At 38.2% G+C, this 17,887-nt stretch overlaps 1 protein-coding gene across 50 annotated transcripts in view; it reads left to right on the top strand.

Annotated features, from left to right (window-relative positions):
* Window positions 1-16,662, top strand: part of RIMS2 (regulating synaptic membrane exocytosis 2) — a 457,577-nt gene extending 440,915 nt beyond the window's left edge. For all 50 annotated transcript variants that reach the window (XM_027692407.1, XM_027692403.1, XM_027692405.1 and 47 more), the window contains 5 exons: window positions 9,795-9,936; window positions 11,235-11,347; window positions 12,089-12,190; window positions 13,144-13,283; window positions 13,724-16,662. In XM_027692407.1, coding sequence (XP_027548208.1) covers window positions 9,795-9,936; window positions 11,235-11,347; window positions 12,089-12,190; window positions 13,144-13,283; window positions 13,724-13,942 — 716 coding nt within the window. In that variant the 3' untranslated portion in view covers window positions 13,943-16,662. The remainder of the gene's footprint in view (window positions 1-9,794; window positions 9,937-11,234; window positions 11,348-12,088; window positions 12,191-13,143; window positions 13,284-13,723) is intronic.
* Window positions 16,663-17,887: the final 1,225 nt, after the last annotated feature.

Here is a 17,887-nt window from a genome sequence, read left to right as displayed (position 1 = left end):
TTCCCAGCTGGGAAACTTGCTGGAGGGGTTGTTCGATCCCACATAGGTATCAGCAGGAGTGCTGCCAGTGAGTGAAGGGTTGGGACTTATTTAAATGTAGGCTGAACTGCTCAGTTGAGCGCTGTAGCTGACTTCAGTGGCATTTCTCACTGATTAATCATTGCTCATTGGTAGAGCTGGAATAAAGCTTGGCAGTTCCTGGATTCTGTTCCTGTGGTTAGACCGCCAGATCACACTGTCCCTCTGGAGGTCCCAGTAGACAATAACAAGCAGACAATAATTTGACCAGAAATAGAAAATGGGGGAAGTAGTAACAATCAATTCATTAGCAAGTAATTATTAAAGTGAAGAGAATTCTGCACATGAAATAGTTATGCTTTAAAATTATCATATTAAAAAGAATAAAGTTATATAGGAGTATCAGGCAATGAAGAAAATGAGAATAACTACATCTTCTTAGGGGAACTGGCCTACTTTTTGGCCTTGGTGGTAAAGATGACCTTGTTTATGTGGAATGTTCGTAGGCAGAGGCAAGGAGGAATATGAAAGAAGGGTGTAATACCCTGTGACAGGTTATCAACTATAAAAGATGAAGCTTTAAAGATCTTGGTTTGATTGATGCTAACACACCAGAGATCATCTACTGCACATCTCATGCAACAGTGGGGTGGCTCATCTTTTAGATGATAAAAAGCACTCTGAATATGCAATAGTAATCGTTCCATACAGAATCTGCATGACATTTAAGTTTACAGTTGATAATTTTTTCTGTTTGCTGTTAGGACACAGCTCAGGGGCTGAGCTGAGTCAACCTTTATGTCAGGGTGGTGAGGCCGGGTCTCTCCCACTCCTGCAGCTCCACAGGCTGAGTTCCAGGGTGGAGGCAGTACAGCAGGCATTTCTAGCAGTTTGCATCTTTCCTTCCAGTTGCAAATGTTTTTACCAGTTTTTACACTCAGGTACTATACTAATGAAGTAGCTGTAGATGCCAAAATGGGTGGACCTTTTAAAAAATAAGCATAGAAAAAACTATGCTGTTGTTGGCAAAGTAAAGAGTGTGACAAAAAAAAAAATCACGTGTTCTGGGAAACCTCTGGAAAGTTAACAGAAAAGTAGAAGAAACTGTAGAAGGATTAACATTCGAAGTACAACATGCTTCAACTTGACTTATGATAGAAATTCCCAGTGGAGTTTTAAAGCTGTATTTCTCTTATAGTTGTATTACTGTTCTAAGCTTCTAGTTACACTGTACATACATGTATGTGAATAGCTTACAGGTAACTCAAGTGTGGCTATAACAGCAGCAGTGAAGCCACAAGTTGCATCTCTGGTGGTACCTACATGAAAGTGAAAAAACCTGTCTCATTTATATCTACACACTGTAATTGTCATTTTTCAATGTCAAGGTCGAGTGTAGTCAGAGCAGCAACGTGCTGTGCTGTCATTGTCGTTGGAGAGGTAAGTGTCTAACAGCAGTAGTTTGAAAATGGGTCATTACGGTGTGAAATTTGCTCAGTTTTTTGTGAACTGTGGTTATTTAAATAATTATATTTGCATAGGATCATTACTCATCTTAGACAAAGCAAAGGAAGAAGAGCTGTTTCTAATTTGTGTAATCTCAGTAGCCATCCAACTCCTTGGCACCATCTATCTCATTAAGCCCTAATAGAGGCTGTTGAATTGTTTCAATACACTTGCTACATCATTCAACAATGCTGCACAGATCTGTCTGATAGCATGTAATGACCCTTGCTATACTAAAAAGAATCAAGGTTGGATTGAAGAATAGTGTTACTGTCATTATTACATATTTAGAAAGTATCTCTCACTTCATATATAATACAAAAATAAAGAAGCAGTTCTAAACTCCTCAATATATATACTCTTTGCTGTTTAAGCAGTTTTAATCTGTTCTTGGCACAGCATGGAGTAATGGTTATTAATAAATGCATAAGAGTGATATACAATCAGAAAATTGAATGTACACATAAACACAAAAACATTAGCTCTCAAAACTGCAGCAATGGTTTCTATTTACTTAATATGATCATCCTTTGTCATTGGCAAAATCAAAGTCTGGATACAAAGATTTCTTGTGATGAAGATGTGCACCTATTTAGTTATTCCATATATAAACGGTATACAAAATTAGAATGTAACTCCACAAAATTGCTTGCTCTATTTTCCAGGGCTTTAATAGCTTTGGGATGAGACTGATTTCCCACTGCTTTCCACTTTTTGTAGTTATAGAGGTTGTTGTACAGGATGTACAAAGTGGATAAAATGCTACCATTCTGTTTTGACACATGCACAAAGTATTCATACAGTCAGACCTGTTATATTTGAATGATAAGAACATTTATCTGCATGGAGATCGGAGCTGCTCTAAATGAGGGTTCCTGAAGAACTGTTCATTCAGGTCACTTGCCTCACGGGACATACAGCTATGGGCTGCAAAGCCACGTGCTTCTTCGTTGTTGTATCTCTGTTTTCAGTTCTACAGCAGTTGTGCAAGGCTTTTGTAGGGTGCATCCACTGACCACACGTCGAAAACTGATGGCCTTCTCAGTAACAGAAACAGAGACTTCTGCGGTAGTGCTGGAAAGGCCTGAGTGGCTTCTATTGCTGATCTGCGTCTCGCTGGCAGGTGTTGGGCATTTCTAAATAAAAGCCATTGGGATAGCATATTCATTCTGCATTTGATGTCTGCTGATTTTATATTGCATTGGAACTAAACATTTTTTATGATCCTATATTTGAGACATTTAACGTGGAACGGTATTTTTTCCAAGTTAGATTCAAACCTTTGTGGATCTCTAGTTGGACTGTCTAGTCAAAGGGTAGTTTATTAACTCAGTAAATCTCAGTATAACAGTTGACTTGCCAATCAATGTGTCTTACACAAACTTGAAGAAAATGTTCCTTCTTGGCTCTGCAGTCATACATTTGAAAAAATAGCATAAATGTAATAGAGATGTCCTGATCTCTCTTGGGCCAAACAGGTGACTAAAATTATAAAAAATAGTTTATTTTCTTAGTGTGTATTATAAGCAAGATCTGTAATCAGCATCTTTAAAACAAAGGATCAAAGCAGACCTGCATAGCCTGTTTGTTGTTAGATAGTCAGAGCCAGGTAATGAAACAAGAAGTGGAAATCACAGCAGGACTAACACCTCTCTTCCTTACAGCTGCCGTTATTTAGTTTTGATTCCCTGGGATGGCTGCCAGTCCATTGTCTTGTCTGTTATCATGGATAAATTCTTTGTCAAGGGAATGGTCAAGCATCAAGCCTCTGTGCCGTGGTGCTGTATATACTTAATTGGGGTTTCCAGGAGTGTTACTTAACATAGATATTGAAAACAAGCCCTAGGATATCCAAGATGGCTATTTGTCCTTTTTATATGTAGCATGTGATTCTGAATAATAACACCAGGGATACTAGAGTTTAAGGACCATTAATTAATTAGTTATTGTGTATGTAGAAATACAGCTCTTCGTTAACACTTCAGTCTTGTAAAAATGTTTCAAAAACCTTTGGGGGACTGTAAGTCTTGAAGAGCTTATACTGATGGATGCCCCACGCAGGCAAGAGAAGTTTCTATTGTCTGATGCTTTTAACAATTTGCTGAAGGATCAGTTAAGATTGGAGAATGGACATCAGAAAGGGAGTGAAATTAAAGTGGCAGGATAGAGCTTTAAACACATCAAGAGGTGGGAGAGAATAAGGATCAGGTACCTGCCTTAAACCATAGCATTGCTTGGAAGCTGTATGTGGTAAACTGACTTTAAATCACATGACTACAGCAAGCCATGGGGATCTTTTCCAGACTAAACATATGACCAGCCTTGCCATGACAGGGAAATGGAATGCAGACAAAGGATGCTGTAACCTGGCCAGGAAAAACTGAGATTGGTGATGTCTGCCTCTTGGGTCCTGTCTGTGGAAATTCATCAATAATGAGATGCCAAAGCTTCTATACCAGCCTTTGACCAGAAGTTCAAGCAACAGTTTTACACTTGATTATTTCATTCAGTTCTCTCTTTCTTTTATTTAGGTGCTATCTTAATTAACCTTAATCTGAATTGACCATGCTTCCATTATGTCCAGAGAAAAGAATGGCACAAGAGTGAAGAAGGGTTTCTTGACTGAAAATGAAAAACTAGTGAGACCTCCCAAGAAATTTGAAAGCACATAGTGCAAACTGAGGCTGTAAGCCCAGACTCACACTTTCCAAACCTGGCTGCTCCTTTACTAAAGGCAGCTCTGCTTTGGGCCTATCCAGGCAGGTCATTTCCATCCTAGTCACAATTTTTCAGTATTTTATGTTCAGGTATTCACGGAAGCAGGAACTAGAACACAGGTCTTCCCTTCTTCCTTACAAGTAAGGGAAAGCGCCTGGTTACAGTTTCTTCCTGTCCCTACAAATGCTCTTTGGGCTTCATAAATGCTGACAGCATGCATTGTGAAAACCTTCATTGGAGGGACTGTAGCACAACACTTCATAAGCTGGTTGTTAGCATTGGCCTCTGAGGTCAATGAGGTGTGCTCAAACTCAAGTGACAATGGAATCTGGGTTTCCCAAATCCCGCTTAAATTAGTAGATCCTAATCCATGTCTTCTGCTTGTGGTCTGTGGGTGACACAAAGAAAGAAACAATGTGGTTGTGGTTCCCAGTATTTCAAATGAAGCTGCCTTGTTCAATGCAGCCAAAACGTGGCCTGTTTCAGGCACAGAATGAGGAGCTGCAAGGGAATTTAGACCTACTCTGTCCACCTTTTCTTTGGTAGGTTCAATTGTTGGTAGACTGTCTCTGATGATGCAGCCTTTTTGTTGAGGTGGGGAGAGCAGACAAGAGCCACCTTAAGCACTTGAGTGTGTTTCTGAAGCCACAGCTGCTCTGTGCTCTGTACTCATTACAAGTCCTACCAAGAGATCGCGTACAACCTGGGGACTGGCATAGCCCGCCTGCCTTTGCCTGTGCCAGCCACGTTCTCTCTCAGGGCTCTCTGCCTGCTGGGGAGCAGTTGTAGGAAGTTCTTGCTGAGAGCAAGCTGAGAGCTCCCACTCTCCCCACGAGAGGCAGATTTCATCTGGCTAGATCCCAGATGATGGAAGATGATGTGTTGCATTCACTGCATTTTTTTACTTGTCCTCATCTGCTATTGAAGATCATATCAGTAGTTTTGCATCCCTAATTTGCAAGTGATTTGCACTCCAAGTTGTGGGAACAAATAATTCTGCATGTAATTTAGAAAATGTGGCCTGCGGAGTCTATTTGCAGTAACCATATTAGTTAAATTACCAGTGTGATTAACCATAAGAATGAATGTGCTTTCATAAATACCAAAGCAATTATTTCTGGTAATTTATTCCACTCCTTACAATATGGCTGCAAGAATCTGAACTAGTGTTTTGAGGATAATGTATTCCATATTTTGTGATGGGGACTTGAGAGAAATTTCATCTTGCTAAGGCAATTAGCTTATACTAATTTGGAGTACATTTTCAATGTTCTTTATTAGAGTTTAGGAAATTGTGAGTAAAGTGATTTTCAGTGTAGGTGGTCAGCAACATATTTAACAAAAAAGTACACTTCTAAATCTCTTTCGTGTCCTTTTATTTGGTAAGATTAAAACAGCATGTGTAACATGAGTGTATATGTATATATACTTTAGGATTATAAAACTCCCACTTTTACAGTGACACCAGTTACATGTTTATTTCTGTGTTCTTGTCAGATGCATTCCCAAATTATTAATCTAGCTAGAGATTAGCATTACTTCAGTTGGGTTCATTCAACTGTATGCTTGTTTTCACAACTTTTTTTAAATTATTTGTCTTAAAAGAAAAAGAACAACTTTAATTCATGTTGTTGGTTTGTTCCTTTTGGTCTGGGTCCGGTACTGAATGCAGCCACATGAGTAGTTGAGTTAACATAAGAGAGATTTCAATTTCCAGGCAGGAATGAAGGAAACCAGTTTGGATTTACTGGAGTGATTAGATCTTCAATTAGATGTTCTACCAGCTACAGCCTGGAAGTATGGCACCAAAGGCTATTTCTTTGAGTTGAGTAAATACTTTACATTTTCATTGCTACTCGCAACACTTTTAAGTATTTGAATGCTGAATTTATGAAAAAAAATATGGATAATACAAATACTGTCTTTGATTTTAAATTGTTTGAGGAATTGTAAGATTATTATTGATTTATTAACATTTTTCCAGGTATAAATTTATTGCTAGTATTGTGGGCAATCAAGTGGGAGTATTTCTCATGTGTATTATTACATATTAGTTCAGCCAAGCTTCATCTGAAAGAATATTCATCTCTCAAGCAGTGGCTCAGGAGTCATGCCTGTGATCTGAGCCTTCTTCTATACCTCTCTTCCAAGTTGCCATTTTGCTGTTGAAATCTTCAATTATTATTTCAAGAAGCATCAAAATCATGATTAGGAACCTTATTGATCAAAGGTCAGATCTTTGAGACCATCAGAGAGCACTGACTGTTTCCGTTGAAAACTGGGAAATAGTTATTCACATATCTTCCTTTTGGCCCTCCTTAAATTCAGTGTTAAGGTCAAAATGATACTGTTTACCACTCGCACTTATACAAAAGTTGGATATATTACACATGCCTAACTTCATGCTGTATCAGAGTTGTATCTTATCAGCTGTGTGCCTGTTGTCATGTGAACCAGAGCACTTACTTCCATTAAAATCAATGTGGGAAAGTAAAACTACTTAAAAATAAGTTTTAGAGGGATGCTGTGAGCAGCTACACATGTGCCTCCATGAAGACTTGAATGGCAGTTGCACTGGTTCTGCCTTAATTTCTGAGTAAATTGATGAGCAATGAATGTGTTGTTTTTTTATTCTATGAATTTTCTTCCAGAGTGAAGGCATACAGACTTATAATTCTAATTCAGAACAAAAAAATCTGCCTCACAAATTAATAAAAGTTACTATATACTCCTACACATATCACATAATCAAACATATATAGCACCCAAACCCCAAAATCTTTGAAAGATATGATATGAAGATACTAAAGAATCATGCAAGATGTAGATATTCTGTTAAATTTGCATAAAAATGAATATTTACAGATCAAAAGAGCTCTTGGAGGGGGAGAGTAATATCCTGTAACAATACAATAACAAGCATGGGGCTTCAGTTGTGTGCCTTTCCTGTGTAGCTATGATACAGTGTACCTTTTCTACAAAACTATAGCACAATATTTTTCTGGCAGTTTTGTGGGAATATTTCTTTGAAATGAGTGCTTGTATTTTAGAACAACTCTGGGCCAATGTTGGAAGTCAACTGCCAGCTTTCATCAGTTGAATAGAAATAATAAAACAGCAGGCACTTGGAACAGTACAACCCAATAGAAATGAAATTGTTGATTTCTGCCTTTCATTTTTCATATGTCATGTTAGCCTGGTATCTTTTTTATTTGTATTTATTGCATCAGGCATTGATGGGCATTTTGAGAAGTAGTTTTGATTAGTAGCTGATATGGTTTGAAGCTGGCTCCCTGCCAAGTCTCCAAACCTTACCACCAGAAGTCCCCCCCCCCCCCGCCAACAAAAAAAAAACCTCAGGGAGAAGAGGGAGAAAAAACTAAGAAAAACCCGAAAACGAGAGAGAGGACAACCAAACTGATATATATAAATATATTTACACTTATATACAATTTCACAAGGGAAAGGGAAAGGGGAAGGGGAAAAGGAACAAAACTAAAATAAAAAATATATATATATATATATCCCAATCAGTAGCCCGAGATCTAGTAACTAAAGAACAAAAGAGTTAGCAAAGAAGATATCTCACTACTCTCCTGGGACAACCGAGAGTCGCTCCGGAACGATCGCCGGCAACCTCTGTCTCCCAAGGTCGGCAAGGCCTAGCCAGGCCTCGCTCCCCAACACGGCAGACTCAACAGCAGGCAACCTGCACCTCCAAGCCGCCGGAAGGAAAGAGAGCGAAGGCCTCTCCTCCTCTCTTCTTATAGTCTGGCTTACGTAAAAATCGTAGGGAATACTGGGTAAATCTGGACCCTTCCTTGGTTACAAACTGGTCACCAAGGAAGGCCTAGCCCAAACCACCACAGTAGCAAATTTTTTTCATTCTATTGGGTACTGCATTCATGTGGACAGCTGAAGTTCTAGAGGAGAATTACTACTTCTGTTATATTTACATACTGATTAAAAATTATGGTCTTAAGGAATATGCAGAAGGCTTGTAATAACCAACATGATTTGAACCACTCATGATACTGCTATAGAAATGTCTCACTGCTGTTAAATATTGCAGAGTTATTAATCTTTCTTAACAAGGAGCTAGTGGTTTTCAAGGTATTTTTGGTGCCTAGTTCCCACTTCACTTAATTTCCCATGTTCTTTATCTGACCTGATATTCCTCCTGACTTGAGGGGCCTGGGAGACTTCATCCCATGCTGCAGCCTGTAGGACAGTGACACTGAATGCACATGTTGAAACTGATATCTCTATTCCATTCCCTGAGGGTGCAGGTTCTCTAAGTCAGTCCCTGTGCTCACATATTCTCCATGGGGTTTGAGAATCCTGGTCCCAGGACGATCTCCTCCCTTTGCTCATTTCCATTTTCAAATCCCTAGAGCTTCACCAACCACACAAGTCCAGAAATTCTTCTGATCTCTGGTACGTTATGAGGCAGCAAAGGTGTAAAGGGTAGCAGATGGTACAAACAACAGCAGAAGGAAGTTGAGTCCCTAAAAATCCTAGGATATTGGATATTGCTCTACCCTCATTGTATCAATATTTAAGAATTCTGTTATTATTTGGTGTAGTTTACATTTAGAGTTCTTGCTCTTTTATAATATTATCCGTATATCACACATCACTGTGCTGAACTCAGAGGTGTATAGAACAGATAAAAGAAATTGGTATGCAGAATTACTTGCTCCATTGCAAGGAACAGTATTTAAAATCAGAAATGACATGGAGTGACTGTCTTATTCATGAAAGAAAAACTGAAGCTTGATTCCTACTAATTTCTTTTTTTTTTTTATATGTGTATTGTGTTCAGTATATCTTCCAGCTGAGGTTTTGATCAAAATTCCTAAATGCTACTAAAATGCTACTATATTGGGTTTTTTGTTGTGTCTGATACTCAGATGTCTGTTATGTTGCTGTTTTTACAACTAAAATTAAACTATGCAAGCAGATAGAAAAATCGTTATTCTTGGAGGTGGTGATAAAGTTTCATATTGTGCATAAAAACAATGCTGTATATTTTAAATATAAATTTAAGGGAGCTAGTGAATAGAGAAGAAAGCATGGGAAGGGTTCTTGATTTGTGGTTTACGATCCTCACTAATGGATATCTGTAACTTGATTTAGCAGATAATGACCAAATGTTTTAAAATAAAATAATTCATCTTCAGGTTTTGACATCATGGTAACATTTTAATTGGATTCCTAAGAGGGATTTATTCACCCAAAGAAAATATATTTTAAACATGCTAGACTATGGATTATTTAAGTCTGGTTACCTCCATGGGCAGACTTGCTTTGTGTATATGCCGTCTGACCTTGAAAAGCTGGCAGGGACAGAGCTAAGGTCCTGTAAAAGAGATTTACGATGATGCTCGACTATTATTAAAAACTTGTTAATTTTTAAATGGAAGTTTTGATACAGGTCGTTAATTTCTGTCTCTGAGTGTTCTTGCCACATGAAGTGGTGGTGTGCTGCCAGCAGGGCTGCCCAGCTGGGACAGCACAGTGTGATGGGGGCTTCTCTTTTGTTTCCACAGAAGCAGGAGGCAAGAAGCTGCGGAGCACCGTCCAGAGGAGCACTGAGACAGGGCTGGCTGTGGAGATGAGGAACTGGATGACTCGTCAGGCTAGCCGGGAATCGACGGATGGGAGCATGAACAGCTACAGTTCTGAGGGAAAGTAAGTGGTAGTTATAACTGGTTTCTTGACGTTTCTGCGTGAAACTGGTAGTTGGAGAGAAGCACAGTGAACGCTGTAGGTCCAGTGCAGTCAGAATTCCCTTCACAAGCTAGTGTCATTGATGGACCAAGCCTAAGTCTTCCGCTGTGACAGAAAGAGTCTCCCATTGTTGGTGCAGTAAGGATGAGGCTCATTTCTGTTGTGCCATAAGAAAGGCTCCTGGAGAGTCGGAACATCAGGAGGGGGAAACAGGTGCAGTACGCCAGGTAAAACACAGATAAGGACAAATTCTCTTCCAAAAACTCCTCGCATATGTCAGTGTTTTGCAGAGCAAAGCATTTCCAGAACATTTCTACGTGTCATTCACTAGGCTCTAGAGTTTTTCAAAGATTCTGCCACTTTAATCCTAAAGAAATTATCTGGGCAGAAGTATGAGTCTGTCACGTATCATGCTTTTCATAAGAGCCCAAGTTAAAGACTTATGAGCAGTATACCCAAGACATTGCCCAGAAAAGTCTTATTGTGGGTTGATTTATTAGTGGTATTCACAGCATTGGTCATACATCTGTGCTGCACAATATATCTTACATGTCCAGATTGATGCACTATATGCACTTGAGATGGAGGTTTCTTTATGGTTGGTCATTACAAATCTCATTAGTTCTTGTTGCTTTGTAATGGGTCACAGATAATTTATGGCAAGAATTTGAATTTTAAGTTACTTTGGTCATTTGCCACAATGGATTTCAGTTCCATTATTGAATAGATGGCATTCTCAAGGACATTTTTGACAAAATGTATAGAATGCTGATTTTAAAAGGTGTTCTTAAAAATATCAATCAGTATTCAGTCTAATGTCATCATTTCACCGTGTGCATTTGATATTCAGCCGTTGAGTTCACAGTGACTGAGAAACGTGAGCAATTTTACCTTCGTGTAACTAAATCAGTGGTAAGGATGTGCATTAATATCTTACTGAACTGGTCTCATGAATACTACAACAATTAACAGTGGTCTTTAATATATTGGAAAAAGAGAGTGTGATGGAAAAACACTAATGGGGAAAGTATTGAGGATTAGTGCTTTTGTTACTTGTTTGTTTATATGCTGGAGGCTGAATTGCTGTTTGTTGAACACTGAAATTTTGAAAATTACAGTAATTGTTTTGCAAGTTCCTTGTGAGCAGGAACACTAAGTGCAAAACATCTAGAAAACAAAAATCAAAAAACAAACGAACAAAATTTCAAATGTATTTATTTTTTGTTGTGTTTTTTTTTTTTTTTTAATTTTGTTTCTAGTTTGATTTTCCCTGGTGTGAGGTTGGCTGCAGATAGCCAGTTCAGTGATTTTCTGGATGGACTTGGGCCCGCCCAGCTTGTAGGACGACAGACTTTGGCAACACCATCAATGGGTAAGAGTTTATGTCCTATAGATATGATATATTCCATTTGGTCTGGTAATTGGAACACAGAATTCATTTAAAGATTCCCTTTAAATATGGATTTACCGTGTGGTTTTGAACAACTCAGTTAAGACCAAAGCTATAACTGCAGCCACGGTAATCATGGATGCTTAATAAGACATTCTAAAGTAGTAAGGTGCTTTGAAAAAAATCACTCTTTTATCTCTTCTTCATCAGTTTTCCATCCTTAAAATGGGACTAATGAGACCAGTCTTTTCTCTGAATCACTTTGATAATGTCGTATAAAAATGGTAATTTAGGTGCAAAGTATTTGTTATTATTGTGCTTACAGACTTTTTTAACATTCACAGGTTATCTTTTCATATGTGTCTTAAAGGCATGGTGAAGAGATTTCAAGCAGCTTTACAGAGCTGCTTTGTGCTAATTCCCTTGCTGCCTTTTTTGAATATGAAATTCTTAAGACAAGAAGGGGAAATTAATTTGAAGTAATAGGGTCATGGGAAGTGGGAGTCAAGATGTTATTGCAGGGTTTTTAAATAGTTTACTAACATAAACAGCAGTGAAGAGGGTAAGTATTAAATTATCTAGTAGTGTTAAAATCCAGATCATACTTCCTGAAGGAAAGCAAATGATACAAGTCACTACATATTCATCCTAGAAATTCTCATGACATTTCATATATTTAAGTATTTCTGAATTACAATGCCAGGATTTCTTTTTGTTACCTAGGAGATATTCAGGTGGGAATGATGGACAAGAAAGGACAACTGGAAGTAGAAATAATCCGAGCCCGTGGCCTTGTTGTAAAACCAGGTTCAAAGACACTGCCAGGTGAGGAAGAAAAATCTTAGCAACAATCTTAGTGCAGGGCCAGGAGTTGGACTTGTTGATCTTGATGGGTCCCTTCCAACTCAGTACATTCTATGATTCTAAGAATAGAGTTCTACCAAAAGAATCCATGGTTTTTCTGTTCAGGATGGTAAACTCTTATCAAATTTACCTCTCAGTAAATCACAATGTTGTACACTGAAATGCATAACATATTGAAATGATATAAAAAAATCAACCCTACTTCAGGGGGAAATTAAAAATCAGGCTACCAGAAGACATAAAAATATTTCAGCAATAGCAAATGCATCCTTTATTATGGGGTAGAAAGAAAGGTATATACTGAAGATTTTGTGTAGGAATCTTAGGAATGAAGAGGGAATCAAGAGATGTGGAATAGGTACCTACTCAAAAAGTAGACCAGTATTTGATACTTATTTTATAATCTAACGTCCTATAACACTATATGAAAAGGACAATATAATGATATTTTTAGCAAGCTCTTCTGCCAAAATAGAAATTGTGTCAGTCTTTTCTTCACTGATTTTCACCTTGTAGATAATTTTAAATTATTAACAATTTGGAGCATTGATTCAAATCTCACCAAAGTCATTGCAAGTCATTCATTTACTTAATAGGCCTATTTTGCATTTTGTACAGTATAGGGACACTATATATAGGAATACCTGATTTTTTCAGGTCAAAATCTGAATTGTTTCATGGCAAAAGAGACATATAAAAAGAAGTCAAGAAAAAATATACCAGGGAGAAGAACAAAGAAAATGCATGGATGCTTTGCATGGAAATAATTATTAATATTGCTTGTGAGGATTTGTTCATATAAGTTATGTATCCATTAAAAGGCAGATTTTTATATAGTAATAGAAAGTACATCTGTTATGCAAAAAATCTGAACTTCTTCTTTACTTAGTGTTCTTTATGTTCTTTCTTAAAAGCACCATATGTAAAGGTGTATCTATTAGAAAATGGAGTCTGCATAGCCAAAAAGAAGACAAAGGTAGCAAGAAAAACTCTGGAACCACTTTATCAGCAACTTCTATCATTTGAAGAAAGTCCCCAAGGGAAAGTTTTACAGGTAATTTGCATCAACGTTTATCTGAACCCAAAAATGTCATCTGTACAGTTTTCACCAAATGAGTTTCAAACCTCCTTTCATGCTTCATTTGGCAATAAATTCTGATATTTAAAATACCTGTTGAACAGATAAATATGACAGTAATAACTGTTTTTGCAAGTAGAAAGTACTGAGGAAAAGTTAGCTGCAGATTATTTTGCTTCTACTATGTATATGGGCTCCTCTCACTCAGTTTTCTCTGGTATCATGGATAACTGTTCTGTTACTGCCCAGATCATTTCTATGTCTGCATCATGAATTAGTATGCAAAGAACTATGTCAACAGTCAGATATTTCATTCCTTACCGCAATTAAATAAGCAGAGACATTTGACAAAACAGATGGAAGCTTTCATAATTTTTGCTGAAATCTTTCTATTTTCTTGTTTCTTTTCCCAACAGATAATTGTTTGGGGAGACTATGGACGTATGGATCACAAATCCTTCATGGGAGTGGCACAGATACTTTTAGATGAACTGGACCTGTCCAACATGGTGATTGGGTGGTTCAAACTTTTTCCTCCTTCTTCCCTAGTAGACCCAACTTTAGCTCCTCTCACTAGAAGAGCTTCCCAATCATCTCTTGAAAGTTCAACAGGACCTTCATATTCTCGCTCATAGCAGCTGTGAAACTGTTGTCATAGCAACCAGCGTTACAAAAAAATAAAATTACAGGTCGCAAACCCTGGTAACACTGCATGCTTAATGTTGTGTCTTCTGAGCCTGTTTCTAGGGCTGCAACGCGATCCTGTGTTCTCAAGGAAGTTGCACACATTGTGCCCTACAGAAGGCCCTCAGGTGATGGACTGAAATCATGAAGAACTGATAGGTTTGGAGTTCAGGGACTCAGTTTTGGTCCAATCTGAAGCCATGGACTAAACTAAAAAAATCAATCTGTTTCATGCAACAAAAGTCCTTTTCAATAGCATATCTGTTTTGTTGCTCCCGTTGCTTTATTTATCTGCCCTCTACTCCTAAAGCTTGGTTATGCCACAGAAATGGAGTTACCCTCCCATGAAGCCACGTTACAAGTCAGTGGAATAGCAGACAGTGGAAGAAAAGAAGAATGTAAGGATGCTGGAAAAGTCAACTGGCACTTGCAGCAGTTGCTTGAGATCTGAAAAGTCTTCATATTGAAAAGGTTCAAGACTTAAAGTGGCGGGCTTCATACCTCCAGCTATTCACACAGTGAAACCCCAGACATGATGGACTTTCTGAAAAATAAAATTCTGTGGATATACTGTACTGTATGAAATTAAGAAACTTTTTTGCATGGACACAGATTTAGCTGAACACTTAAATTATTTTCTTGGGGCTGCAACTTGCAAAAAAAGAAAAAAGAATAAATCAGCCATTTTCAACAGTTTATATTATTTTTAAAAATAAATTTCACTAGTGCATGGTTTTAAAGGAAAGAGAATGCAACAGGGTGATACAAAGACACACCACGTTTATCATTCTTTAAACCAATCATGGTCTGTATTTTTGCAGACTTATATTAAAAATAAAAATTAATTTCTAGCAAATATTTAAAATTCTGTTTATGTGACAAGAAATAAGTGTAATATATTAAATTTATTTAAATGTAAAAGGTACAAGCCTTGTAAAGTTCAACATAATGTGCAAATTGTACACTTCTTTTACCACCTCCTTTCTCTATCTCTCCTTCCAGTCTCCCTTCTTCCTTTTGCTCTTTTTCCCCTCTACCTCCCAGGATGATCAGAATATTCTAAAATGGCTACTTTTGACTTATTACTCTCTTGTGCCCCATATTTGGTTCAGGGTTGCAGATTGTTCTGCATTTCTGAATTATTTGAGAAAAATATTGATTAAGAACTTACTTTTTTTCAAGCATGTTGAAAAGGATTTTGCAACATGGCTTGGGAGTACATTAATGTAATTCAGCATGTATTTGATAAAGAAGATATTTGAACTTTTTGCAATTTATTGTACAGTGCATGGTAACTTATTTTCATTTTTTTCTCACCTTCAAATTGAATTCTACAGCAAAATACTGGAATCATGTGGCCATTGTAAGATGTCTTCAATAAATTTGTTTTCAGCACCAGCATCTTTCATTCAAAGGCTGAGCTATCATTTCTTGAAGGTTTTTGGAAAGAGAAAAAATCAAGTACCTGGTTGATTTTTAGGAAATAAATTTAAGCACTTTTATTTGCACTAAACCAAATTGATTGCTACGTTTTTGAGATTACAAAAGCAACACAGGTTGCTAATCCAGACAGTTCTTCTGCTGTAAAGTTCAATTTTCATAAATCACATTTGCATTGCAAAAGACATAATTAGGTAATATCAGTCTGGAAAATAACAGTCTTTGGTTTGTAAAATAGCCTTAAAGAAAGCTTATCAGTACCACTCTGACAGCTATTTGACACCATTACCAGAACCTCGCTGCAGTTAATACATCTTCAAAAACCTGGTTTTTGTAGCATACAGTAACTACCATTGGGTGGTGCTGCAAGTTCAAGCTTCTCAATAAATTATGTTGTTTAAAGGGAATGTAACTGGCTAACATTTAATAACAAATATCCTTTTTTTCTGGGTCTTTGTATGCCTTTAATACCTACTTAAGGTTTATTATTGAAACCTTGCAATAATTTTTGAAGTATACATTACATTTACCTTTAAGGCCACACAGAATTATTCTGATTTTATTGAAAAATCTATTGAAGTTTCCCATTAACAAATTGTAAATGCCTCGTAAGAGGGCAAAAGTAATAACAGTATCACTTATAATGCCTTTTACTTTGTGCAATATCATAGAAATCGAGATTGTGTCTTGTCTGCAGAGTTTATATAATGGATTATTGTTAAGTTAATAGACAGACTGGTAAAATTATATTTATTGAAATAATTTAGACACCTGTCTACCAGCAGCAAATAAATACTACTAACATACAGTCTACAATACCCCCTAGGATATAAACAAAAATACATAACCATTTTCCTGACACTGTGAGATGTGCTCACACATTCTTGTATGCATAGTCCTATATAAATTATTTCAAATTTTAAAATCAAGGAGATGACACATGGAAGGTTTGTACATACTTGTTGTTATGCAGTATTTATTTTAAAAAAATTAATGTATTTTTTTTAATTTTCACACGTCTGCAACTCTACTTATGGTTTAGTCATGTAAATAGCACTATTCCAGTGATCACTGCTGTCTTGTACATAGTACGTTTTAAAACGCTAAAAGGAATTACAGTTGGGGAAAAAAAAAGGGCAGATTAGGCCTGTCATGAACACCAACTAATGTAAATCAAACTCATTCTGGTGATGGTATTTAACACTTTAAATAAAACATTTTCTTTACAGAATTTGTGTGCAGCGCTTTTTTGCTTTTCTCCGAGGTGGGCAGCATCCTTCAGTGGAGCTGGTGGCAAGCAGCTCATGCAGTTGAAGAACAAGTAGGCTTTTCTTCTCTCAACGAGGCTGCAGATAAAATGCCATTTTTAAGATGCCCGATCGCTGCCAGGCTTGGGGAGCAGTGGGGGGCCGGGTCTGCCTGCCCCCCAGCCAGGCATCAGGCTCTGTGCTCCGGCCACCTTCCAACTCTCACATGCCAAAAAAGTGCACAGCTCCCAGGATGGAGCTGGCCCCAAACTGCCAATCCTGGCTGTGAGGACATGCTCCAACTCTGATATAACCAGCATACTAAATGTGCTGAGACTCTGAAGTGCTCCCACTATCTGCTGTGGAGTGGCCACACCATCTAGTTAAGACTTCCAGCATATATGTTTGCAGGCTTCCACCCTATCCCTAGATACCACCTAATATTAGCTGCCTTTTTTCGTGAGCAGGGTACAAATGAGGACAAAGTGCCCATCTGACAGTGGTGGCTGCAGGGGCTCATGCAGCCTCCACATCAAGGAGCAGGCGGTGGTCCAACACCTCTACAGCTGTGTCAGGGGTGGGTGGTGATGGGGGAGACTTTTATCTCTACCTGACCCCTCAGAGGCAGCATCAGCACAGGCAGTGGTGACTGGGCAATACATGAGCACTTCATTCAGTCAAATACCTGTGCCTTGGAAATTTACTGAAGAGTGAGAGGCTGCCTAGCAGTTTGTACAGCAAAGTGTGTGTATTTGATTACAGATATGAGGAAAATGAAGCACTGCAGTACTGTCATGAGACAAAAACACCGAAAAAGCAAGCAAGTGTATTTGGGGCAGAGCACTGGTGGGAACCGTGAAGGTGGGAACTCCATTTGTTGTACTGCATCTGAAAGTGGGGTGCTGGGGGAACAGACCCAGGTTTCTCGTTTGTTAAGCCACTTATATCCCAGCAGGTCCCTCTTCTCTTCTGCTGACACTGACACCTGGCTCTTGCAAGGGTGCCAGGGCAGGCAGGTACCCATGCAGGAACTGGGCTGCGAGGGCAGGCGAGGTTGCCCTGTGCCCTGGAGTGCATCACCTCCAGCCCTGTGGTGAGGTGGGCAGCAGGGCAGCAAACCCAACTCTTCCCACAGTTGAACATGAGGCCTTGTTTGCCTTTGCCATTCTTAAGAAATATACACAAATAGACTCCGAGAATACTTCAAAA

Source organism: Neopelma chrysocephalum, unplaced genomic scaffold (genome assembly GCF_003984885.1).
Source record: "Neopelma chrysocephalum unplaced genomic scaffold, ASM398488v2 Primary Assembly neopelma1_86, whole genome shotgun sequence".
In the NCBI taxonomy this organism is placed as follows: domain Eukaryota; kingdom Metazoa; phylum Chordata; class Aves; order Passeriformes; family Pipridae; genus Neopelma; species Neopelma chrysocephalum.
The sequence above is the reverse complement of the archived record's forward strand: the minus strand, read 5'-3'. Positions and strand labels throughout refer to the sequence as shown.